The sequence below is a fragment of the Orbicella franksi genome, unplaced genomic scaffold (genome assembly GCF_964199315.1).
Source record: "Orbicella franksi unplaced genomic scaffold, jaOrbFran1.1 SCAFFOLD_30, whole genome shotgun sequence".
Classification (NCBI taxonomy): domain Eukaryota; kingdom Metazoa; phylum Cnidaria; class Anthozoa; order Scleractinia; family Merulinidae; genus Orbicella; species Orbicella franksi.
This window is the reverse complement of record NW_027670758.1, coordinates 53,548-78,396: the sequence shown is the minus strand read 5'-3', so window position 1 is coordinate 78,396 and position 24,849 is coordinate 53,548. Positions and strand designations below refer to the sequence as shown.

Below are 24,849 nucleotides of genomic sequence, written 5' to 3'. Positions count from 1 at the left end.
CAAGCTAGTATAAATACAGTGGAACAGATGTTCAATGCATAAAAGAACAACTCTAGATCTGTTTGAAAGAAAAAAGCTCCGTCGCAGTACAAATGGCTTCACGATCAATCCCGTTTCGATCTGAATCAGTTTTCGTTGTTCTCTCCTGATAGACTTACAATACCGGAACTTAAGCCATAATAGCCCAAAACCGGACACAGAAACAAACAATCTATCCAGTTTCATGTTTTGACTATTGTTTTAGTCATCTAGCGTCATCGCCTGGAGGCCCGCTTATGTCCGCGCCCAAAACCGCTACTACTGCCCACGGCCCACGCGGCGGCAGCTGTCGATTGTTCACATATACCCTGCTCAGCATCAAGTTCGTATCAGTTTCCTCCAGATTAGCTGTCAAGGAAATCCGCCAATTTAAAGAAACTATAAACAAAGAAGCGTTAACAGTAACAAATATTCAAATCCATAGGACTTTGTGTGCATATCAGAACATCTAACACCGTTGAAACCGACAGACTAGTTGGTAAAGTAACAATCGATCTATAATTGTTTGCAATTTGCATTAACACCGAAGTGTAGGGAGAATTTACGTTCTGTCACAACACAAGTAAAGCTGCTTCTAATTTCATGCTTGACTAGGCGCGACATAATTTTCTTCCGTTGTTTTCAGTTTGGGAAAATATACAAATGGTCTGTTCGTCGATGAAGTATAGAAATGGTCGCCATTAAGCCGAATCGCAAAGCCAGCACGGTCTTACTTTAAGATGCAGTTCCCTGTAGTGAAAGCGACGATCAGATTGTCACCGACAAAGAAAGAAAAGAGCGAAAACTCGGGAAGCCTGTTTGTTGTGAAAGAGGTGAAATCAGCGAGCCAGCGGCTGAAACCAGCTGGGTCGAAAGTGGTCGAAATCAGTGTCCCTCGGGAAGAGTTAAATTCGAGGGCTCGCCATGAAAGTCAGTCTCCTTCGTTGAGTGTACCACTGATTGAACTCAATATCAACAGAGCTGGATTCAAGGTACGTCAGCTTTTAATACACTCGATCGATTGTTCATGCATGCGATTAAGACGCGGGAAATACATGTCACACAACATTTTGCCCTGCCGACACGATTTTTTTGGTCAAACAAATTCTGCAGTGACCAAACATCCCTCTTTTAAACTCCCTGACTCCAAGAATAGCGAGACGCGTTTTCAAGTGTAAATTTACTTCAGTGACGTTCTTCTTGAAGTTAACTTCAGTCTTTCACTTATTGGATGTGTTGTTTATTAATAGATATAGTTAGTTTTTTTCCGTCGTCACATCAATCTTTCTTAAACCTGCTTCAGTGCCTGAACTGACAACAAACCCGATTCAATGTGTGCGTGTGATTGATTTTATGCTTTGTACATGTTTTGCATCTCGTGAAAATCCGATAAATATTTTTATTAAAAGTTGAATGAGGTCATTCTGTTTGTTTAAACGTTTTGGTAGACAATAGGAAAGCGAAAGCGGCAAAGAACTATTATAGGTCATGAAAAACTGAGACGATAAAACAGGAAACTTCGTGACTTCTTTTCTCGCTAAACCTTTTTTTTTTAATTTACATTTTTCACGTGTAAACTGGCACAGTCTGCATGAGAGATGATAGAAATGAAAGGAATCGGACCCCTCATATTGTTTATAGTCGGAAAGAAAACAAAAGATAATGGTTGAGTTTGTGCAGTGTGATGGACAAGCTAATTACTGCCTTGACTGGTGGCGAATTTATCAAAAGAAAATTAAAACTGTGTTTGACGCTGACTCAGTATAATCCGAAAGTTCATGGCTCGTTCTATACAAAAATTGAACTGAATTAATGAAATGACAAGTCGTGTCAAAATTAATTGCATCATTTTCAACTCTAGAGTGAAAAGTTGGTCAGCGAGTCGATTTCATGCCATGCATTGCGTTATTATTAAATTAAAAATAAAATAAAAATAATTGTTTTTTAGGCATTAATTAGGTTATTGTTAATTGTATTTCGTCTTTTGATGTCAGAAGACTAGCATAAACGGCCTAACAATCCAAAGCTAGGACATTTCATTGTTCTTTTAGTTCGGCTTTTGAAAGTTATTAATTAAAGTTTACAAATGGCATTGAAAAGTGTAATTTAATAGACCTTTTTGCGGTAGGCATACGGGAAATTAACCACTTGTCGAGCTAATTGTAAACAAGTTAAGCAAATGATAGAGTGACAAAAGTCATTTTCCCGGTCAATGGGATCAAATAAGCTCAAGGAAAGTGCCAAGAATGAACGAACACCTGCAATGACTGATGAAGAAACTGTGGGTAGGATCAAACAAAGATTGTTTGCATCATACAGTTAAAGATGATTTCCAGTCCGTACTGCGCAGTCTCAGCACCCTAATGTTTATAAGCATTACAACGGCTCACTCGATGGAATGCGAATCGTAACGAACCACACACCTTATCTTTGAGGCCTTTCAAATTCTTTTTCCAACAGCTCCATTGATTTTTACAGCTGCCAAGTTGTTTCATCAAGTGATATAAGAGAGGAAGAACGAAGCATAAAGCTTCTACCGCTTCGCATCGATAATGGCGGTTGTTTTGAAACTCTAAATGTACTGAATTTTTTTTACAGTTTACCTTTTTGGTTGATAAATATTAAAGTTAGAGTATGGGGTTCAAGTAAACCATCCGGTTTTCTAGTTGGCCACATATTTACAAAATAGTAATCAAGCTATCAATGCGTCCTCTGAAAATCAAGGAAAAACTTCACGCTACATATCCTGGACACTTTACCTTTTAAAGATGTCCACGTTCCTTGACGTTCAGTGAAACATTTCCAACTTCTCTTTTTCAAAATTAAAGAGAGACAAAGAAAGAAAAGCTTGATAAGCGAATAAAAAGGGTGAATTTTAAGCTCGGTAATAAAATGTGAAAAGTGAACTGATTAACATGAACGTGGTACAAAGAAAAACAATCTCAATCTCCGACAGGAATCGAACTCATGACCTCCCGAACACGGGGCGGGTGCTCCATCTATTGAGCTACGAGAACTCATGGAGAGCATGGTCATTTAACTGAGTTCATATGTGACAGGCGTCCTGCATATTGCTAGGATCAGCAATATCAAAGTCATCGTAAGTGTGATGAGTGAATAAAGAAGGCAGTATGCAGTATGCAGGACGCCTGTCACATATTGGAACTCAGTTAAATGACCTTGCTTTCCATGAGTTCTTGTAGCTCGGTGGATAGAGCGCCAGCCCGGTGTTCGGGAGGTCATAGGTTTGATTCCTGTCCGGGACTCAGATTTTTTCTTTGTCCCACGCTCGTGTCATGTTGATCAGTTCACTTTTCACAAAGAAAGGCTTTGTGAGGATGCCTCAAAAGGCAAAAATGTTGACATCTAGACAAGAATATTTCTTTCCATCTTCAAATGACGTTTTATCGGACAGTTTGCCTAGAATTGCGTACTTTAGGAAAAAGGCCACATATAGAAATGTGCGGCGTTCAATTGCCGTCTTTTTGGCGAAAACCAAAACCAGAAGTGCTCTAAAAATAACTTGAGAGAGATTACGTTGGTAATGATGCGTATACCCTTCATTCTCTCTTGTAATAGTTGATGATGAGCAGCAATCCCTCCGGGTGGATCAGAAAACAGGTTTCTCTATTATCAAAAGCACAATAAGTTACCATGCATGGTTGAAAAAAGTACGGGATCAACTTTAGTCTGGAGAATAACCGCAAACATCAGAGGTTTATATGTCTTGTCAACGTTTTTCATGAACATATGTAAACAAAGTTATCTACGAGATAGACAGTAACCACATATAATCAGTACCATAAGCAGATTTAACAGAGAAGAATGTTCTTTAATAATTCACGACTCGCTTTTTTTTCGCTATGATGGCTCGTTGTGTTTCAATTGTCTTTTTTAATAAACGGGGATAGAAAAAATTTAATGGTTTTAACAGAACATTGCGTGTGAAACCCGATAACCTTTGGTCATAATAACACTGAGTCTAATTAATGGAAATAAAAAGAATACTCAGGGAAGTCATTATACATTTTATAATTGGAAAATATTAAAATGGGTTTGTTTTGTCTAGAAGTGCAAATAGGGAAGTGGAGGTTTTTTTGAAAGATAGTTTCGGGACTTTCGGGACAAGTTTGGGATCTGACTGTTTCAATAAATTTGTATATGCGTCGTGAACGCCATGTCTACATACCCTTTGATCTCTTAAACATTTACTAGGGATTTGGACATGTTTCCGGCTGCTCTGTAGCTACATACCCTTTGTTGTCTTACACATTTACTAGCGATTTGGGCATGTTTCAGGCTGCTCTGTAGCTACATACCCTTTGATGTCTTACACATTTACTAGCGATTTGGGCATGTTTCAGGCTGCTCTGTAGCTACATACCCTTTGATGTCTTACACATTTACTAGGGATTTGGGCATGTTTCAGGCTGCTCTGTAGCTACATATATACCCTTTGATGTCTCACACATTTATTAGGGATTTGGGCATGTTTCAGGCTGTTCTGTAACTACATACCCTTTGATGTCTTACACATTTACTAGCGATTTGGGCACGTTTCAGGCTGCTCTGTAGCTACATACCCTTTGATGTCTTACACATTTACTAGCGGTTTGGGCATGTTTCAGGCTGCTCTGTAGCTACATACCCTTTGATGTCTCACACATTTACTAGGGATTTGGGCATGTTTCAGGCTGCTCTGTAGCTACATACCCTTTGATGTCTCACACATTTATTAGGGATTTGGGCATGTTTCAGGCTGCTCTGTAACTACATACCCTTTGATGTCTTACACATTTACTAGCGATTTGGGCACGTTTCAGGCTGCTCTGTAGCTACATACCCTTTGATGTCTTACACATTTACTAGCGGTTTGGGCATGTTTCAGGCTGCTCTGTAGCTACATTTAAAATTGTACGTGGAACAACATCTGATCGATCTTTACTGCACCGCGGGGAATGTCGAGTGACGTTTAAAAATACACCGTTTGGTTGACTTGCAACACCCTAAAAGCTCATTGGGTTGACGAAAACGAATTGTTGAGACACGTAGTCTCATTTCGATAATTTTTGACTCAAAACCTCCTCTTTTATAAACTATATGAGCGTTGAATACCACCTGCTCAGCCATAAATTTAGTTACAACAACTGCGATTTTTCGTCGATGTCAAAAGATCGCCAGTTTTCGTGCTCTGTGACCAATGATGTTATTGAAGGCCAAAAGACAAACTGAAGCGACGTTATGAATAACCGACCTTTGTTTAAATGTTGTAAATTTCTGGGGTACAGTTTTAAAGGACTGTGTTACACCACCGGGCAAGAAATATACCTGTTTTCATCCTGAGAAAGTAAAGGACAACATTTCCAGGCTCAATTTCCCATGTAATAGGCCAAGCTTATTTCATGCAGCTGCTTGATAATGGATAATAGTATTTAGAATACTGATCATGTCAAGATAAGATAAAAATATTCATCAGACAAATATGGTATAATGATGGCTAATGCTCTAATGTTAGACTCTGCTTTTAGAGGACTGACATATCAAGATTTAATAAGACAATTCGTTGAATAAATTTCGGTTTCAGTTGTGTTATCGTCAGTCAGGGTTTGCGGGGTAGTGACAGCATATTTTAATGTGGAATCATTACTTAATCTGTTTATTTCACACCAGCCACTCTATTTGTTGGAAGTGTTACTTGATAAGAGAGCAATGCGTCCGCCGAACGCCGAACACAATTGGTTTCAGCCGAAGTTTATCAAATCATTTCTTTTATCTTCTTATTATTGTTGTGAAAATCTGCAGTAAAGAGAGGAGTCTTCTTTAATTCATACACGGACTTATTTTGACTAGCCTCACTATATTTTAAGTTTTTTTCTTAACTTTCTCCGTTTCAGTTTCGAGGAAAAAGTTTCTCGCTTTTTTTTTCCAAAAAAAAGCAAGCAAAAAAACAAAAAAAACAAAACACACACACACACACACACACACACACACACACACACACACACACACACACACAAAAAAAAAAAAAACACAAAAAAACCACAAAAAACCGTCGTCGGCCTTGGTCACCGCTGACCGAAAGAGTCGAAAGCGCGCGAGTTCAGAAAGCTGACCAGAGCGAGGCAACTCAGATTCATTAGCTTTACATCAGTTTTGGTGTCGGTCTTAGAAATTCTGTTCCTGGTATATATTTTTTTCACGGGCAAATAAAAACAAAAAACAAACAGAAAGAAACCAACCAACAACAACAACATTTCCCCCACCGTGCCACCGTTTAGATCCATACAAATCGGTTTCATTTTATAAAACTGCACCTCGCATGTAGGGTTGACCTTCCTCCAGAAGTTGAAAGAAGCAGTAGTAGGGAAATACAAGCGATGTCAGACTTCTAAAAACAGCTCTAAAAAGGAAAATTACCTTTGAAAAGGCTATTCGTCCCTCGCAACTAATAATTTCAAAAAGGGCTTATCGCTGTCCTAGCGGGCCCAGCCTTTGTGTTACAGAATGCTTAATTAATGAGTAATACAAAAACTTTCAAAATTTCCGCGTAGATTCCTTGTAAGTCACCGGAAAGGCTCTACCGGAAGGCATCGAATGAGCTCTCGGTTGATTGGCCGAAAAAAAGCGATGACAGTTCCCAGTACCTTCCGCGTTATGTGTGGGAGGGGGATTGAATACTCGCGGCCCTCGCAAATGTCAAGAAACCAACCCCGACATCCCTACGACTGAACAGCGAAACTATGAACTTTTGAGTTACGCATGTGTTCAGTGCCGGAATTTTTGTTGGCATTCCCTAGAATAAGAACGTTTGAACCAGTGGAGGGCTTTTCTTGCGGCAAGATACGTTTTTAAAGCAATATGTCGGACGAAGAAAGGCCGCCCGCCCCTCCTATGCGTCACACTTCCACGAAAGATTCTTCGATGTCTCCGGCTTCGAAGCCTTTGCCAAGCGCTCCTGTTGACGAGAAGAAGAAGAAAGCAGCAGCTTTGAGATTCTTCCAGACCAAGGGTACCGAGGAGAAGAAATGTAAGCTGTGTAACTTGCTTTATAATGGAAATATGGCCTGACATGGGAAAGAGCATTTTTGTTATGGCGTCGTCGCTTCGTTAATGTGATAACATGTAAACTATGTTGTAGATTCGAAGAAAAAGCCAGAAATCTCCCTTCCAACTCAGTTTGAGCACACGATTCATGTGGGTTTCGATCCAGTTACCTCCGAATTCACGGTAAGTTGTAAGCTTAAATTGTCCATGCTTAATTTTGCCTTCGACCTACGTTGAACACGAAACTAGTCGCTGGTGATCTTCAGCTGTCTTTCCATCTTAGGCGAAGCGTTGAATTTTTTGAAGAGGTATCGCTCTTGCTGTAGCTTCGGACATCACGAACCATGTCTCGAATCGAGAGGTTGGCCCATAACAGCTGTTTTCGTTGCTGTTGTTAGCAAATTTATGGCTTCTAGCTTCGAACTGGGGAATAGCTTGTAGCGACTGGCTTTTATTATTTGGGTTATATAACTCACTTTGAAGTTCTTCCTGGTTTTGCTGTAGGCCAGGCCTTACACAAATTGAGCAAGGATTGCCCATTTACCGTAGTCGTACTGAGCTCATTGTCTGAATTTCTAAGACTTTTATGTTGGTGTTTGAGGCCATGGTAGGAGGCCGTAGTTAACCTAGAGTAGAATATTGATCAGGCTGAAAACCTCAGGTATTTGGATTGATCAAGCAGTTGAGGAGTTTATGAAAGCAGATGTTTGCGCTCTCTTGAAACTTTCCAAACAACACTCGCCTAGTATTAAATCGATAAAAAGTGGCAAAACACGGTGTGAAAATGAAATGCATAATACAAGAGGTTCTTTCGTTGCGGCTGTAGTTTTTACAAAGTCAAAATCGTCGATGCTGGAAGTGGCGTGCCTTGAAATGTGTACATGTCGTGATTGAGTAAGAGGAAACCCATCGATTGTGCGCCGGTTCGCTTTACTTAGCTGCAATCAAGTTGGAAAAAAAGCCTTTATGCGGCTATCATGCAAAATTCCAAAGTTGTCATCGGAACAGGTGCAGTTACTGAATTCTAAAGACTTTTCTGTCTGAAATAAGAGATCTCTGTATATGATCATCAATTTGCAACCTCTTAAATATTGTTTGTTGAAATTGAGCTGCAATTCCTGTCAAGGACTTAACGAAATTGGAATGATTTTTTTTCTGTTTTCAAAAGGTTGCAATACAGATCGTGAATTTATTCCATTCAAGCAGGTGAAAAAATGCCACTTACATAAAAAAGTTAGAAATTACTGTTTCATTCGTCCATAATAAAGTAGATTGTAAATCAAGTTTTGTCAGGTTCAATACTGAAAGTGCATGCAAAGCAAAATCCTTTGGTCATTGTAAATGTGGAAGTGTCACAAGTTGGGACAGAATGTCTTCAAATTGTTCTGTAAAATTGACAAGTCAGGAAAGGGGAAGCTTTGATGTGGCCAATTTCATGGTTTTTGTGATTTGGCAGGATGAATCTGTCATCAATTTGTGCAAAGAACAATTTGACAGATGTGTTGGCATAGATTTGTTATTTTATACATGTTCTGGTTTGGTAAACAAAGGTAGTTTTCATTCTTGAACCATAAATTCTGCAATAAAATGAAGTGAACTTGTTATTTACCATGGCGATTTATTTTCATTATTTAACCATTTTAAACAATAACACAATAATGAGTCAGTATCAGTGTTATTATAATTTCTTTTTGGCATGGTAGTTGTAGAATAATGCATTCAACAGCTACCATCGGATTGATATTTTCATGGCGCAACTCACTCGGTCACCTTTTGCCTTAGCAGCAAGTAACAAAGGGTAAATATTCCTGATCGATGATAAATATTATTACCCATGTCTTGTACATGTACTCTGATATATTGCTTTATATTTGCTGATTTTTACCTCAATGTCGATTCTCTAGTCGTAGTGGAATTTGCATATAAAAATTTAAAAATCCAAATGTAATGTAATTTCCTTGTAGAGAGGGCCAGTGAAGCAGTGGTTTTAATTTACAAATAGCTCATCAAAGCTAGGAGTTTTTCCAAAGTGTGATGAGATTTATTAAAGTTTTGCTTGCCATTTTGTATCTCAAGCAGCAATTTTTCTTAAGCAGTATGTGGAGACAAAGAATACAGTTGTTGTGTTTGAATTTGAGCTTCAATTCAGGGTGTAAACATCAGTCATCTCATTTGTACAGAGACATACAGCACATGGTCAGCTTTCATGTCTCATTAGAAAATCAGTACATTGGAGTCAGCAGATGGGAGGCTGGATGCACTTTTTTGTCATTCAAGCAAGGCCTAGGAGACCTTGGTTAGCCTCTGTGCAGATGTCCACTTTTGTCCGTATCTGTAAAATTTTCCTCCAGGGATATAGATAAACAGACTGCCACACACGAAGTGTGTGTGACAGTGGTGTTACTCATCACGTTCAACTGGTAACAGTGACACAAAACCTATTGCTTGCAGTCCCGTGAAAACCCTGAATATTTTAAGTGATATTTCCTGCAGTCAGGTTAAAATTCCTAAAGTGATGACCCTTGTTATTTTCAGAATTAGCAGCCTGTGGGGTTTGTTTCTTTCATGGGGTCATTACTTTTGGGGTACAAAGATTGTTATATCAAGTTGGTGGTGTGACTGAACTCTTTTTATGAAATAAGAGAGAGAAATTTGTGAAGATGAAATGTTTCATCGAGCTTAAATTTATGTTGCTGCTTAATGGGTGTGTTCTTCACGTCTATGCCTTGTTGTCATTGGCTGGCAGGAAAGCTGGTCAGACACCGCAAACCATTTTTACTTCATGATGCACTGCTATATGTTAGTCGTTAGTCTGCTGAATCCCATGTTTGAGTTGGCTGGTTGAGTTTGAAATTTTAATTTGAAAAAATATTCCTTTCAGTACTTTCCTGATACAAATTTATAAATATATTATTGAACCGTGGTCTCGCTATTTTCAGGGTGGATGGGCAAGCCTCGCTAGTTTTGTGGGGTCACTACTTTTGGAATTTATTAGTGGCCACAATTTTCTGACCATACTTTTTGGGGGAGGAGGTGACACTACTCTCGGAGGTTGTTACTTTTGGAATTTGTATGGTATATAATGAGTATATCGTTAGTTAAAGTCCTTAATTAGCATCACTGACAGAATTGAGCATCAGTTTGATGTAGATTAAAAACTTCCTCTCTCTCTACAGACATTCAAAATAAACCAAACCGTTATAGTAGTTTTCTCTTAGTTTCAGACCATTTTCTTCTTTTTTCTGGTAGAGAAGTCTGTGATACCGTAAGACTAATGGTTGACTTTACTCATATCAGGGAATGCCAGAAGCATGGGCTCGACTGCTACACACGTCTAACATCACTCAAGCAGAGCAAAAGAAAAACCCTCAGGTTTGTCTTAATTGATTGAAATTATTTGTGATGAGGGATATCTAAGTGATTCGATTAAGTAACCATGCCAGCACCTTGTTTCGGATGAGCTTACAACTGGGTACGTTAGAGTAGGTCATACAAGTTGCGTTGTTGGCTTTAGACATGGTGTTTTTCATTGTTTGATTTCTAGGCTGTTCTAGATGTCCTGAATTTTTATGAGGGAAGCAAACATGATGCGCAAACAAATGCAAAATTTATGACAGTGTCGAAACCATATGGTAAGTGTGATCAGTACTGAACAGTTCCAAGGGTTAAAGTTTTTGCTGTTTCACATGTACATCTTAAACTGTAGATTTGTGTGGGTACAGTACATCATTGACAAGGATTCTTCATGTTGTTGTCTGGTAGTAGCAGGAACACAGTCATACCTGTACATATTAATCAATTACTCTTAGGCAGTCTGTTTACAAGTGAGTGCTTAATGTTGGACTGACTGGTTAATAGAGATCCATGCTCTAAACTCCTGGGGTAACTGGTTCACAGATAGTTCACTGAAGAAGAGGATTTTGCTGTACATGTATATTGTGGGCATCAGATAATCTATGTATCTTCTAAATGAACATGAATTGGAAGTTAGGAAGTGATCCTGTCTGCTAATCAAAAGTAAAGCTTACAGCAATTACATGTAAGAGGTGTAATTTCCAGACACTAACAACTAACTCCTAAATAGAGAGTAACTGTATAATAGGGTGTGGCTTTACACAAGTCCAAGGAGATGACTCAAGGTCGTAATTGAATCTTGTTGGGTGTTAATCAGACTTTTAAACTGAAAGATATCTTAGCTCTATAGAAGGCATTGCTTGTGAGAAAATGAAGGTCAAACACGGTTCGAATGCAGTGTTAGATTTGCTGTTGAGTCATTGTCTCTGGATGTATATTTTATGAATCATTGTCAGTGAGCAAACGTTTATCTGTGTTGAAGTTGAGATGGACCTCCTTCACACGCCTGTCAAGTTGATATGATAATCACAATTCTAATGGTAAATGATAATAATGAGTCATCATTGTTCAAGGCCCATTAACAGAAAATTTTTGGCACTCTTCTGATATAAATGGTATGTCTACTTAGGAAAAAGATTTGGTATGGATAAATTTTGTTGTGTAAATGACTTTTTGTCATCCTTGCCAAGGTGAAATTTCATCTATCTTCAGACTACTCACAGTAAGTGTATTCTCTGGGTCTGAGCTCGGGTGAAATTCTGGCTTGGAATAGGTGATGAAAAGCTTGTTTATACAACATTTGTTGTTTCCTTGGTAGGCGTACCATTTATGTTATCTCTGTATCAAAAAGTTTCCCTCGTGTAAAAGTGCCTTAAGTTTCAAGTTGTACACATTGAGGACTTTCATGACGAAAGATGAATAAGTACTTTCTTAGATAACATAAGAATGGGATGCAATTCTTTTCAGTCATGCTACCAATTAAACAAACTGACATGGATTGTTCCTCCTTAGTTATAATTGCGTGGCCCTCCAGTCGTTCATGCTCTTGATGAGATCTGTACAGAAATCCAGTTTGTAAATTTGTCAGTGGCAAGGATAAAATTTTACTCTACAGTACTTCTCAGAACTAAGCGAACATCGAGCATGCATTCTTAACGAACCCCTAATGTGAAAAAATGGCCCAGGCCTTTTTGCCATCGCGTCAGGGCCACGCATTTTTTCCAATGCATTAGCCTTTGTTATTCATAACCAGTATTCTCTTTGTGATGCATTGTTATGGTGAAAAAGCATGACTTCAGTTCAAAACAAATGAGTGATTTTAAAATCCATGCAAAGCAAAATTCAAATCAAAACACAGTAAATTAACAAGCGCAAGTTGAAAATTTGACGGTTCACAGAACCGCTTTGTGCTGCTACAGTCAAACCTCGATTATCCGGACTATTCGATTATCCGGACTTTTTTCTCTGGTCCCAATTTTTTCATGAATATTAATTAGTTGTAATCTTGAAAACTCAAAGTTGCAAAAAGCCCAATAATCCTTTCAAAAGACTGTTGAAACAGCATATTATCCTGTGGGCTTTTCAAAATTCGCAAGTGCGACGAGACAAAGAAATATTCTGATGCGTTCAGCTGATATCTGATTGGCTCAATTGTTTTGTTACCAAGGGAATTTCATGCTTGATTAGTTCCTTCCGCATGGGTTATGTAAACACACGAGCGAGTGATCGTAAACTCAAATCAAAAACATGTCTACGAAGTGAAAGCGAGCCATTCTATTGATTAAAGATAAGCAGATAATTGTTTCACGTTTGGATAAAGGAGAGAAAGGAACAAATTTAGCTCAAGAATTTGGCATCAGCAAGCAGCAGATCTCTGACATACAGAAGAACAAAGACAAAATCCTAAAATTTACTGACAGCATCGAGACAAGTGAAGGATTAAAACAAAAGTCCCTGATCAAGCTACAAGTCTTTGAAGCAAACAAACATGCTTGAACCTTTTAGACCTTTGTAAATACCTGAACTGAAAGTTTTTATTTGTAAATACATACAGGCTGTGTAGATTTCACAATTAAAATGATGTTTTCTTTGCTGTATACCTTTTGTTTACATTTCTATCTCATTAATAAACATGTTTTCGATTATCCGGACTCTCGATTATCTGGACTATTTACTGAGGTCCCGACGAGTCCGGACAATCGAGATTTGACTGTACCACTGAAATAATTCGCTTTGATGTTGACATGATGACAAACAAATTTGAACAGTTTCGCGGCAAACCATCGTAGTTAGCCTGAAACTTTGAACTCGCTCACCTGAATGTGACTGCTCGTGTTGTGACATGTATATTATTTCAAAGTGTATGCTTCTTTCGTGCCTTCCTTTGAGTGTCTTGAGTATAACTGTAACTTGCTTTGATACTTAATAATTTGAAAGGCATTATACGGTACAAGTTTTAATCATCACGTGTTGGTTCACCTTCTTGATTATTTTACATACTGCAGAAAGAAAAAACTGTCTTCCAGCTCTTCTGGAACTAGGAGACATGTGTCTCTGCCGTAAAAAACTCAGTTGCCTTGTGAAAATACAACTCTGTTCTCAAACAGAGATGGAAATAATGAAAACAACAGATTGATTGGGCACCTGATATGCAATCTAACTGGAGAAAGTTGTAAGTCTGTAAATTTCCTGAGGAGGAAAAAACCTTATGCCTTCGAAGGGAAACCACCAAAGAATTAAAGTTTAAAGATTATTAAATGGTGATCAGTTCCATTCAGTTCAAGCAATAAAAGCAGCCCACTGAATGAAAATTATGACATCCATTGAGGTGTTTACACAGCATTTCTTGCAGATGTGAGGGGCGATAATTTTACATTTTCAAGAGATTTTGATGCCTTAATATTTCCTTTTTCCTCTGGAGTCAAACAAAACAAAACTTGACTGGAAACTAGCTGTTCTTGAGTAATTGGTTCACACTAGGTTAATACTGCAAAACATTTATTGCACTTCGAATGTTGTCATATGTAAACTTTTTTTTTTTTTTTTTTGTAAACTTAGTAAGTATGATGGAATTTTATAATAACAGCTGGAACAAGAGAAGTAAACATTTGCCGGTCTTGTCAATGGTCTTTTCTAGCATCGGCAAAAAATAGTTTCATCCAACGGTATCGTTTGAAAGCGCTATTCAGGCTACTTCTTACAATATTGTTTTATTAGAAACTGCAGAACATATTTTCACGAATGAATGACTTGAAGCAACATTGTATGAATTAAAACAAACATCTTGTCAAGTTTATTGAACAACCATGCCTGTGAATCGAGATTTTTTTTAGTATGCCGAAGCTAAGAGAATTCCACTACTACAAAATGAGATTGTTATTTCACTTGGCATTTAAACAAATATTGAGTACTCTCAGAGGGGTTCAACTGTAATTTGTTTGGACGTAAGTGTATGAGAGTTAGTTCCTGAGTCAGAGTATGGCAAGTGTCGAAACATTGAGATTTTATAATAGGCCCCAGCTTGAAAATTTCCTCAATTACAAAGCCAAAATAATACTTAAAATTGCTTGACATTTCTAAACAAATCTTCTATTCTAAGAAGAATTTAATTAATTTTTGTGTTGAAATTCTATAATAATTTCAGATTGCTGGGTATCTAGGTTTTTGAAAACACTTCCTGGCTGCCAGATGTCTAGACAAGATAATGATCTTAGAAATAAAAAATTCCTTGTGTTGTCTGTTGACTTTTTCACAGTGCCACTTGAGAGCCCAGTTATCTTTATATGCTGATTTTTCGAAATGCAAATCATTTTATTTGTAAGCTGGATGAATTCAAACAGCCAAAACAAAATGGTGTGTATGTAACTGCCGCTATATTCAGCCGGTACTAAAGAAGTAGAACTTGTCTGCTCCTTAAAACCACATCATATTCATACTGAATGGTATCTTTAGAAAGGTCGTTAACTTCCTTTCACACAGTAAAAAAAGAAGTGAATAATAACCAAGCTCATATGTACAAATGTGTTCACTTTAACGCACTATAATGTGAAGTCACCTAGCAAAATGGGTGCGCACGTTTAACCCTTCGTGTTAAGAATATGCTTTCGATGTTCGCTTAGTTGTGAGCAGTACAAGTCAGTAAAAGAAATGGTTGATTTAACATGTAACCTTGTCAACGTTGTCTTGGAATGACTCTTCCTAATGGTTTTTCCAATAGATGCTCCTATTAAAAATGAAATGCTCTTAATGAATTAATCATTGGGTTAATAGCATGGCACCAGAGTCAGGATAAACTAAATTTAACTAAAATATTTTCAGTTGAAGAAAGGATAAAAGGTTCCTTCTTATCATCACAATAACTGACACAGGAATGATGTGTGGGTGATATCCAGCATGTATTCTATTGTAGCAACTTCTAGCGAAGGAATAGACCTCACTTCATCAAGTGATACTGTACCACCATCACGTCACTTGTCAGCGTCACCATCCAGTAGCCCACGCTACAATTCATCTGCCTTGGACGACCCTGCCGATATGAAAATAACATGTTCACCATTTAGTTGTACTTCTACTAAGAACAAACATTCCTCTAAAAGCGGCTTGAAACTAATTATTAAACGGAATTCAAAGAAACGGAGGAAATCATTACCAGCTACCAGCTCAACAGGCAATGAAACAAGAAGGAAAGTTAACAGGGACGAACGGAAGTTGTCGTCTCCTTCACCAACACGTGCTCTTCTTACATCTCAATCAGACACTTCAAGTTCACTAACTGGGTCATCGCCAGGGTCATTAGCTGATGAACTTGAGAACTTGAGTGTGAACTCGAATTTATCTTCTCCTAATAAATACTCACAACGCATCTCTTCTGATTCTCAAGGTATTTTGTTTAGTCCTAATTTAATTATTAATAGTAAGATTAAATCTGCTTATAAAAGTTTTAACATTAAAGTTTTCACTAATCGTTGAACAAGAACTGTTTGAGTTAATATTATTTTTGCCGTGAGCTAATCACTTTTCTTTAAGTTGAAGATCTTACTAATATATTTATTCCAAGTGTAGGTTAACAAAGTTCTTTTAAGGCAAGAAGGCAGATGCGTGGGCTACTGGATTCTTGCATCATCAGCATCATTCTTTTCGATCATCAGCTCGGTTCATCTGCTATTTGCATGTCTGTCTTCAACTTGTTTGCCAATATTACCAAAGAAATCGTATCTCAAATTCTTGATGGTTGTTTTCCCTAACTTGGAGAGAAAATTGACATTTTGTTAATTGTGCATGCATGGCTATAATCATTATGGTGTTGAAAGTGTTGAGAAGTCCAAGTCAGCATCTGACTTCTTTTTAAACATGTTAACATTGAACTGTCAATAAAATAAATCAATGAACAGTCAACCTAAATGGTTCAACTTTATTGTGAATGTTTGAAACTTAATAGATCAACCCCTTACTTTGTAACACTATCAAATGCATAGTTGGCTAATTTTTTGTTGCACAATGTGTCCCCAAATCATGGCTTCAGCCTTTTACAATTCACATTGAGGAATCACAAATTAATGCACAAAATTTTTGCTAAGTCGCTAATTATAAGTTGAATTTTTATCAACTACACACCATAATTTAGACAGAGGAATTGTGATAAGGCTAGTCTATAAAATGTTTTATGTGATACTAGTATAAAGAACTTTCTTTTTAGCTGGTCTTTTGAAGACTTTCAGCACCCTCCTTGTTAATTGTCACCTCTGAATTTGATACATACCAGACAGGAAACTGAAATGATACATGTACCATAGAAAGTTGTTTCACTTGAAAGTGAAATGTGTAATTTTGAATCAAGACCAGACCAAATATGGCAAACAAACTAGCCTTTACAGAGGCTTTGTATTAGATCACACCAAATTGACTGTGAACCTGCTGCTCACTGATTGGGCAGAATAACACAAAGTAATTTTTCTGTCCAATCAGGAGCAAGCATTCACAGGGTTGTTGGGAACCGGTATGGTAAGACTATTTCACTAGGGGCTCCTTGCTCTCTTTCCACTTGTGCTTTGCCAATTTTCCCCCGCCTCTTTAACTCTCTCTGCCACCCCCACTCCCCCTTCGTCCCCAACTTGCTAACCCTGGGTGTCCTAGGACAGTTACAAGATTACTGTGGTGCTTAATCATGGTAACATCGTCTAGTTTGAAAATTGGGCAAACACAGCTTGAAAAATACAGGCAATAAAAAAGAAAGTTCAAACTTTACTCATTGATACAGAGTATTGTCGTAACGTCAGGCAAAGATGTTGCGTGAAGTTCAAATTTGAACACTTTGCATCACTACGCTCGCCAAAATTTATATTTAATGGACTATCCACGTTTGTCATATTTACTTAATCTTTGTACATATTTGCCAAAATATTTTACCCCATGCACTCCAGAAGATTTGAGAGCCTATTGTGGACAATTAAAATTGCACTTTGTGGCATATCATAGTTTCCAAATGAAATCAACATTATCTCTGAAATCAGAACAAAACGTTTGCTGAATTATTTGACATGTACATGTAGAACATTATTTCGCACCATGTCTACCCCATTTTTGACGTGATGGATTAATTGTGAAATTGTCTATTAACACTAATTGTCAACTAAGGTCTTAAGTAAACTTAGTTTAAAAATGTCTAGCCCATACCCCGTAAGTAAGCTTTACTACATACATAACTGTGAAGCAAAAAGTCAAGTCAGAGTTAAGAATTTAAGTGGTACAAGTAAAATTTTACTTTTTCACACAGGTTTAACACAGACTCAACGGCCTGAGATTGGTGATAACACATATGCACCGCCACTTCCACCGCACGCCACTCCAACACATGTAAGATCAGCTTTGGTCACAAATGACAAGCAAATGGTTGTTTTCAAAACTTTGACTAACAATAGCCATCATCATTTACTTTCCAGACTTTGGCAGCAGAGAATCACAGTGAACCTGAACCTGATGTGCCACCAGCCATTCCATCAAGGCCAGAACACACAAAGTCTAAGGTAAACTGATATTCGTACTGACTGCTGCACATTGTTTTTGTCACTTATGAGAAACATGAAGACAAGAAGGTCAGGGTAACCTTAAAATGTAAACTTTTGTAATTTTTTCTTGAATATAGACCCTTCTCCAAATGAGTAATACCATTCTCAAGTGTAAAGAAGGGAATTTTTGCAGTTAGCTCTGAATCAGCTGCAGCCAAATTGAATGCTAGGCTTACATGTACACTGTAGGCCTTTCTTGTTGGCCTTTATTCATCCATCAAAACAACTTTACTTGCCAAGTAGGCAAGGATTGTAACTATTAAACAGCACTTAAAGAATGGCACATGTTCAGTACAGTGTATAGATATATTGATCAAGCACACGGCAGTATTTTCATGTAATAGTGGCCATGTTGATATCGTGGCTCTCAAATTTCTCTAGGGTTGCTTTTCTCTTACAATATGAATTTCTCTTCTTGAATGAACTAGTTCTTTCTTACAGCTGAACATAAACATTGCTTATTGGTTAGGAACATCAATGTGACCACATGACTGTGAAAATGTTCTTGCTCACCACATTCATACCAAACTGTTTTTTTGTTTTTGTTTTTTTTTTTTAAATATAATGTTGAATTTTTTTTTTCTTTCTATTCTGACATGGTTCAGTACATACCAAATGAAGTTTCCACAAAGCCAGCAGCCAAAGAAGATGACAAAGGTCAGAGTTTTTTTCTTGATTCTTATTCACAATGTTTAGTAAACTCCACCTTCCTGATATACATTTAATTTTTTATGTAATGGAATTTTTGTTTTTTCAGTGGACTTATGTGTTGCCAATATTGCTTTCATGATGTCAAGTGGAGAAATAAAAAAATACAAATACGAATACAAAAAATGTTATGGAGAACTTGCTAGTCATAACAGTAATTGTTGTTTTACTGTCATTTTGTAAATTTGTTGTGTATCTTATGATGTTCAGGGACTTCAAATGAACAACCAAAAGCACAAACAAGAGACCGGAAGAAGAAAAAGATGTCTGATGAGGAGATTCATGCTAGACTACGTAAGTTCCTGATTGCTAGTCTAGTAGAAAATGCAGGGTTGGTTGGTTTACAGATTTTTCTGGTTCTCCACTGAATACCTGGGAATACAATGTGGTTCACTTCTATGGTTGAAGGTGCTACTTAGTTGGATGATTAGCCTACCAGGGATCAAATTTGTCGGATTTATTTGCACCAGAGTATACATGGCCCGTGGTGTCTGTGGTTACATCATAGTCAACTGAAATTGAAATAATTGCAAGATAAATAACTATTTACAACATTCTCAGTTGAAGCGACAAATGAGTTCGAGACTTACAATTTGTGTTCCTGAGTCTTGAGATCCCTTTGATTCACTATCTTGATGTCTATGCTTGCTACAGCTGATGACTTGACTTGGGATATCATTACATGATAAATTGTTCCTTTTAGAACTTAAGTTATCTGACCCAATTTTCCCTCCTCACACAGTGGAGGTGATTTCACAATTACGGGGGTTAATGAATTCTAATTAGTATGCTAATTCTTTTGTTACACACAACTGAACATGCAGATCACAATGTATTGTGTATTTTGTTGGGTATTACTACTGATGGCAAACTGTACTCATTCATCTCCCCATGTCTTTGAACATGGGTCTATTATCTTACATCATCTTACAAAATATGCAAGCACTGAAGTCCAAAATTCAATCAAACTTTTTATTTTTATATTTTAATTTTAAAGGGTACTACGTATGCTGCCTGTCATAAAAATCATTTCGATTGATTGAGGCATTTATTGTATTCACTGGTTGAGTTTAGGATTTTCAGAGTTCATTGAATTTAATAAGTGTTCAGTTACATGTGTGATTTAAATTCTCACCTGTACTTTCATTTTTGGTGGTTTGATGTTTTTTTTGTTTTTTTTTCACTCTACATTATGAATACACCTTTTTGTTGTCACCATAGGCATCTAATGATATGTTAGAACTACAGTTACTTGAATCTCACATAGTAATGTTTTAATTGTCTATTTCCAGGTACCATAGTTAGTGTTGGGGATCCTAAAAGGAAATACACAAAGTTTGAAAAGATTGGTCAGGGGTAAGAAACCTCAAGTCTGTTGGTACTCGAGGTCCTCAAAAATGTATTTTTATTTAATATGTACTGTAGAAATGTTTGTCTTTTTCCAAGTTATGAAGGCTCCTTGAAGACTGTGACTTGTCCTGTATTTTTTTTTTATAAAAAGTGAGCTCACAACACAGAATAATCTGCTGTATATCTGAAATGGCTACAGTAAATGTATATTTGTAGATTGAAGAGTTAATGTTGCCTCTTTTCAGGGCATCTGGCACAGTCTATACAGCAATTGAAGTAGCTACAGGTCATGAGGTACAGTAAGCTACAAGAAGTTAAAAATTATGTCCTTACACAATTCCAAAATAAATTTTGCAAAACGCATCATGTGAAATTAGAGCTAATAATTTACATCCATGAGGGACTTTGGACCAGAGTCTTAATTAAGCCATTTGTTAAGAGCATGCAACAATGGCATGGATAATTCTTGAATTCATTGCATGCAGCTTTCTCTGCAGAAATTATAAAAGAATAGGCCAGTGTGGAATGTTAAGTAGTGTCTTCCCTTGTTTGTTTATATTGTCACTTTATTTTACTAGGTTGCCATCAAACAGATGAATTTGTCACAACAACCAAAGAAGGTAACAACAATTAAAAAGAAGTAAACCAAAACTTTTAGTTATTGTCAGCTCTAATAAAGCAGTTCTTAGACAAGTTTTAATCTCATTTTATATATCAATACCAATATTTTGGCTCTTATGCCATAATTTCAGGAATTAATTATCAATGAAATTCTGGTGATGAGGGAGAACAAACATCCCAACATTGTCAACTATGTGGATAGTTACCTTGTAGGAGAAGAGTTATGGGTAAGTCACAACAATCATGAATGCTCTGTTGACTCAGCTTTTAATCACAAACTTAATAATGTAAACAGAAGGAAAAACATGATAACAATCCCAGTTAGCAGAAAGCTGACCAGCTGGTTAGGTTTTGTTTAAAAAGTGAGAACAAATGCAGTTAGTGCAAATGTTGAGAACAGCACTCTGAATCAATCAGCCACATAGCCTCTCAACCAGATGACTTTGCTTGAGCTTACATTGTTACACTGTACATTTCAGATACACATGCTAGCCTACTGAGTTTAGCATAGCTTTGTTTCTCTTCCTCTAGGTTGTAATGGAGTATTTAGCCGGGGGCTCTTTAACAGATGTTGTAACAGAGACTTGTATGGATGAAGGGCAGATTGCTTCAGTATCAAGAGAGGTAGGTAAAATTAAGGAATGTGAAAAGTGTGTTGCCCATGTATTACCACTCACTATGATTTTGCTGTACAAAGTGATTTTAATGTGCTGCATTTATCTCAGTGGTGTCCACAACTCCAAAGAGGGCCTACCTATGAAATATCCATTATGCTTCAGAGCAGACTTCAGATGTCTCCTACCCATCTTCAATCTGTGTGATGAATCAACTTTTTATTTTTCTTTCTTAAATCAGTGTCTCCAGGCCCTTGAGTTTCTGCATAGTAATGGCGTCATTCACAGAGATATCAAGAGCGATAACATTCTTTTAGGGATGGATGGGCAAGTCAAGCTTAGTAAGTGCTTAAGCTGTACTGTTCTGTTGTCATAGTTTCATAACTATAACTACGGTACATGCAATTGTACAAGCGTCATTCTACACGTAAGACATGCCACTGCGTTTGTATTGGGAATGCTCACTATTTTTAATCACCCACAGAGGGACAATTGAGAACACTGCTAACACGTATTTCAAGCGGATGTGCTTCTAAAAGTGCAGCACTATTTGATTTGGAAGAATTACATTATAAGTTATGGTTAAAGTGTTAGGTTCTTTTTCATGTATACATGTAAGTTAAATTTGAGGCTGTAGACCGGGCATTCGTGAACAGGTATTCATTCCGATGCTTTCATGGTTTTCTTATGTCAATTCTGGTAGCCCAAGATCATGACACTTTAAGTTTACTGACAAACAAGAACATCAGGAATAGATTTAATTTGGAGCCTTGCATATTTTTTGGTAACAACAAAATGATTCTTTTCGTCTTTCAGCCGATTTTGGTTTCTGTGCGCAAATAACTCCAGAGCAGTCTAAACGTTCCACCATGGTGGGAACACCATACTGGATGGCTCCTGAAGTAGTGACAAGGAAACAGTATGGTCCAAAAGTAAGTCCACACTGCACAGTCATCTCACTTGGCTAAATCGTTTGTCACTGATAGGAAATAAAAGTTATCTAGCAGGTCTGTTCCGTGTGTGTTCCATGGGTCATTAATATTGACCTGGATCATCCCAAAGGAACACACTCTTTGTCAATCTGTGGAGTTATTTTTGTAAACCTGATTGTTTTCATGGCAGAATATTGTCATTAGATATTCATGCGCAACTTTACTGCCTCTCACTAACGTTTGCTACCATGATGGAAAAATAATTTAAGTCCTTGTTTTATCACCATAGGTGGACATCTGGAGTTTAGGAATTATGGCAATTGAAATGGTTGAAGGCGAACCTCCATATTTGAATGAAAATCCTCTCAGAGTAAGTAATTAAGGGTTTTTTTTTTTACATCCAAACTTGTGCACCAAGTGATTAGTGGGCTACAATTGTTTTTTTTTTTTTTGGCCTTTCAAGATTTTTCTTATAGCTACACACCAGCCTCTAGTCACTTCTTCACACGTGACTAAAGGTCAGTCCTTAAACATTGTAGTTATTGGTAATTTGTTTGTTACATTACGGCAAGAGCGAGCCTGAAATTTGTTTCGTCTTCTTGGTCCTGCACCGGGAGAGGACTGATATTCAGGCTGAACGAAAATGGAATTTTTGTTGGTTACAACAGTGTCGCTCTTTCCTACTCTACTCTTTTAGTGATATGCTAAAAATATTACATTTGTGCTTGGAATAAAGTCATTTACTCGACCAATTTTCGTTATACCGATGCTATTGATGTCATTTCTCTAGGCCTTGTACTTGATAGCAACAAATGGCACTCCTGAACTAGCGCACCCAGAAAAATTATCTCCAGTATTTAAAGATTTCCTCGCGCAGTCACTGGAAATGGACGTAGATCAGAGAACTGGAGCTAGAGAATTGTTGCAGGTACAAAAGCTTATTGGTTATCCTATTTGCTACAAGTTTTCCAGTTGGTTTTCTAGTTTCACTGTTGATGACTCAAGTTTCTAAAGAAACTATTGAGCTGCATGTGCAGGGAATTTTGTTAATGGTGAGCTTGAAGTTGGCAAAAGGACAATGATAATTGTAGATTGACCACCGTGCAGAAGTTAGTGAAGGTGGCGCTTTGAGTGGTAATCCTTCTTCCAAGCAAGATCAGGAAAACGCTAATACACCAAGGCGATAAGTTCAACATGTGTTGGTATAATTAACCATTTAAGGCAACAGTTAATTTTTTTTTTTTTGTATTGAACAGTTGAGGTGGTCTTACCAAGCCCAGTCCCTTCAACTCAATATTTCTTTCCTTTTGCCTTGCAGCATCCATTTTTAAAGCAAGCCAAGCCGTTGGCAAGTCTGGTCCCGCTCATTCTGGCAGCAAAAGAAGCCAGTTCAAGAAACTCCTAACTCAGCTGTCAATCACACCCTTATTTGGTTGAGCCAATAAATGGACAGAAATTCTTTAGAGTTTATTTTTTACACAAATGTTATTTTTATTGGTTAATTTGACAGAGGCTTTTAAAAGTTTTCGGTTTTTTGCCTTTTGAGCATGTACAGTAATGAAATAATGGCATTTTAGTTCTTTTTTTATAATCTATTCTGTAAATTTTATTCAGCAACATTTTAGCCATTGTGAGGATCAACCTGAAATAGTTGAGTTTTCATGAAGTCCTCGTTGTCTATATGGAAATCTTCAAGATATTCATTAATATTATCAGATAATTTAAATTTTTAAGGAACAGGAATGCAATTACAGAGTTCCTATTTCCTGTAGCAAATCTCAATACAGGTGTACGAGCGAAAAGTCGCTAGCAAATACCTGAACTATACCAATAAAGCCGGTGTTAAAAACGATTCTCGTCACTTCGTCTTTCTGGTGGTATCCGCGAGGTGACTTCAACAAGTTCCAAAATTACATCTGGCTCATAAATGAGTTTCATTTAAATGAAAATGAACATGTAAGGGAAGGTTATTTTTATGTGAAGTGTTTTGTAGCAGGTGTCACTTTGAAACAGGCAGAAATCAATTGTAAAATAGCGTCCTGGCGTACACTGACGACGAAACCTAGTTTGAGTTTCACGTTTACCCACCGCTGGTCAAGAGGGACGCGGTGTCTGGGTATTTTTCCTCACATTTCGTTTGTGCAAGCTGTCCGAATTTCGTGTTACTGACACCAAGATAGCGTGCTCTCGCTAGTTGAGTTTTTGCGTTCGACGAATAAGGCTATAGCGTAATTTCGTTCCGGTCTGTCTGCAGCCGGGAAAATTTGAGGTTTCGTGACTGTGAAGACTGCAAATTGCATTGATTTGGGCGTTGTACTAGTATATGAGATAGGATCGGACTAATAGATGTCTTGTAACATGTCGTTAACAATTGTATGTCGGAGTTGAAACGGCAGCAAAACACTTGCCATCTTAAGTGTTCGATTTGTTTGGTCCCCCCTCCCTCCCATTACATTACATGCCTTGCTCCACAAAGCAAACCACTCCAGGTTCTTTGAGGAATAAGATAACGGAGGGTAGGGTTAATCAACCGTATGTTGGAATATGATTGTGAGAAAGTGTATGATGTCAAGAATTTGTAACGGCTTTGTCCGACGAATTAATACAGCGCGGTCATGACCAGAACAGAAATGTCCGTAAAAC

The 24,849-nt window shown here is 37.5% G+C and overlaps 1 protein-coding gene across 4 annotated transcripts; it reads left to right on the top strand.

Annotated features, from left to right (window-relative positions):
- The first annotated feature begins 444 nt into the window (after window positions 1–444).
- Window positions 445–24,793, top strand: LOC145474669 (serine/threonine-protein kinase PAK 3-like). Of its 4 annotated transcripts, none has more exons than XM_081455168.1 (19): window positions 445–517; window positions 665–1,010; window positions 10,360–10,434; window positions 10,607–10,694; window positions 15,326–15,796; window positions 17,690–17,769; window positions 17,856–17,939; window positions 18,587–18,638; window positions 18,900–18,983; window positions 19,982–20,045; window positions 20,285–20,333; window positions 20,618–20,659; window positions 20,792–20,887; window positions 21,192–21,284; window positions 21,516–21,615; window positions 22,091–22,206; window positions 22,496–22,576; window positions 22,997–23,134; window positions 23,525–24,793. In XM_081455168.1, exons 2-19 carry the CDS (start codon window positions 759–761, stop codon window positions 23,609–23,611), a joined length of 2,052 nt encoding a protein of 683 aa, XP_081311294.1. In that variant the 5' UTR covers window positions 445–517; window positions 665–758; the 3' UTR covers window positions 23,612–24,793. The 4 variants fall into 4 exon arrangements, with proteins under 4 accessions (XP_081311294.1, XP_081311296.1, XP_081311293.1 ...); XM_081455167.1 differs by lacking the exons at window positions 445–517; window positions 665–1,010 and adding exons at window positions 6,002–7,045; window positions 7,157–7,245; XM_081455169.1 differs by lacking the exons at window positions 445–517; window positions 665–1,010; window positions 15,326–15,796 and adding exons at window positions 6,494–7,045; window positions 7,157–7,245.
- The last annotated feature ends 56 nt before the right edge of the window (window positions 24,794–24,849 follow it).

Excerpts from the sequence above, each read along its gene's own strand:
- LOC145474669 (XM_081455167.1), top strand. The coding sequence starts at position 6,877 with ATGTCGGACGAAGAAAGGCCGCCCGCCCCTCCTATGCGTCACACTTCC. Across the intron at positions 15,797-17,689 it reads CATCTCTTCTGATTCTCAAG|GTTTAACACAGACTCAACGG; the intron begins GTATTTTGTTTA and ends TTTTTCACACAG. Across the intron at positions 22,577-22,996 it reads TGAATGAAAATCCTCTCAGA|GCCTTGTACTTGATAGCAAC; the intron begins GTAAGTAATTAA and ends TCATTTCTCTAG.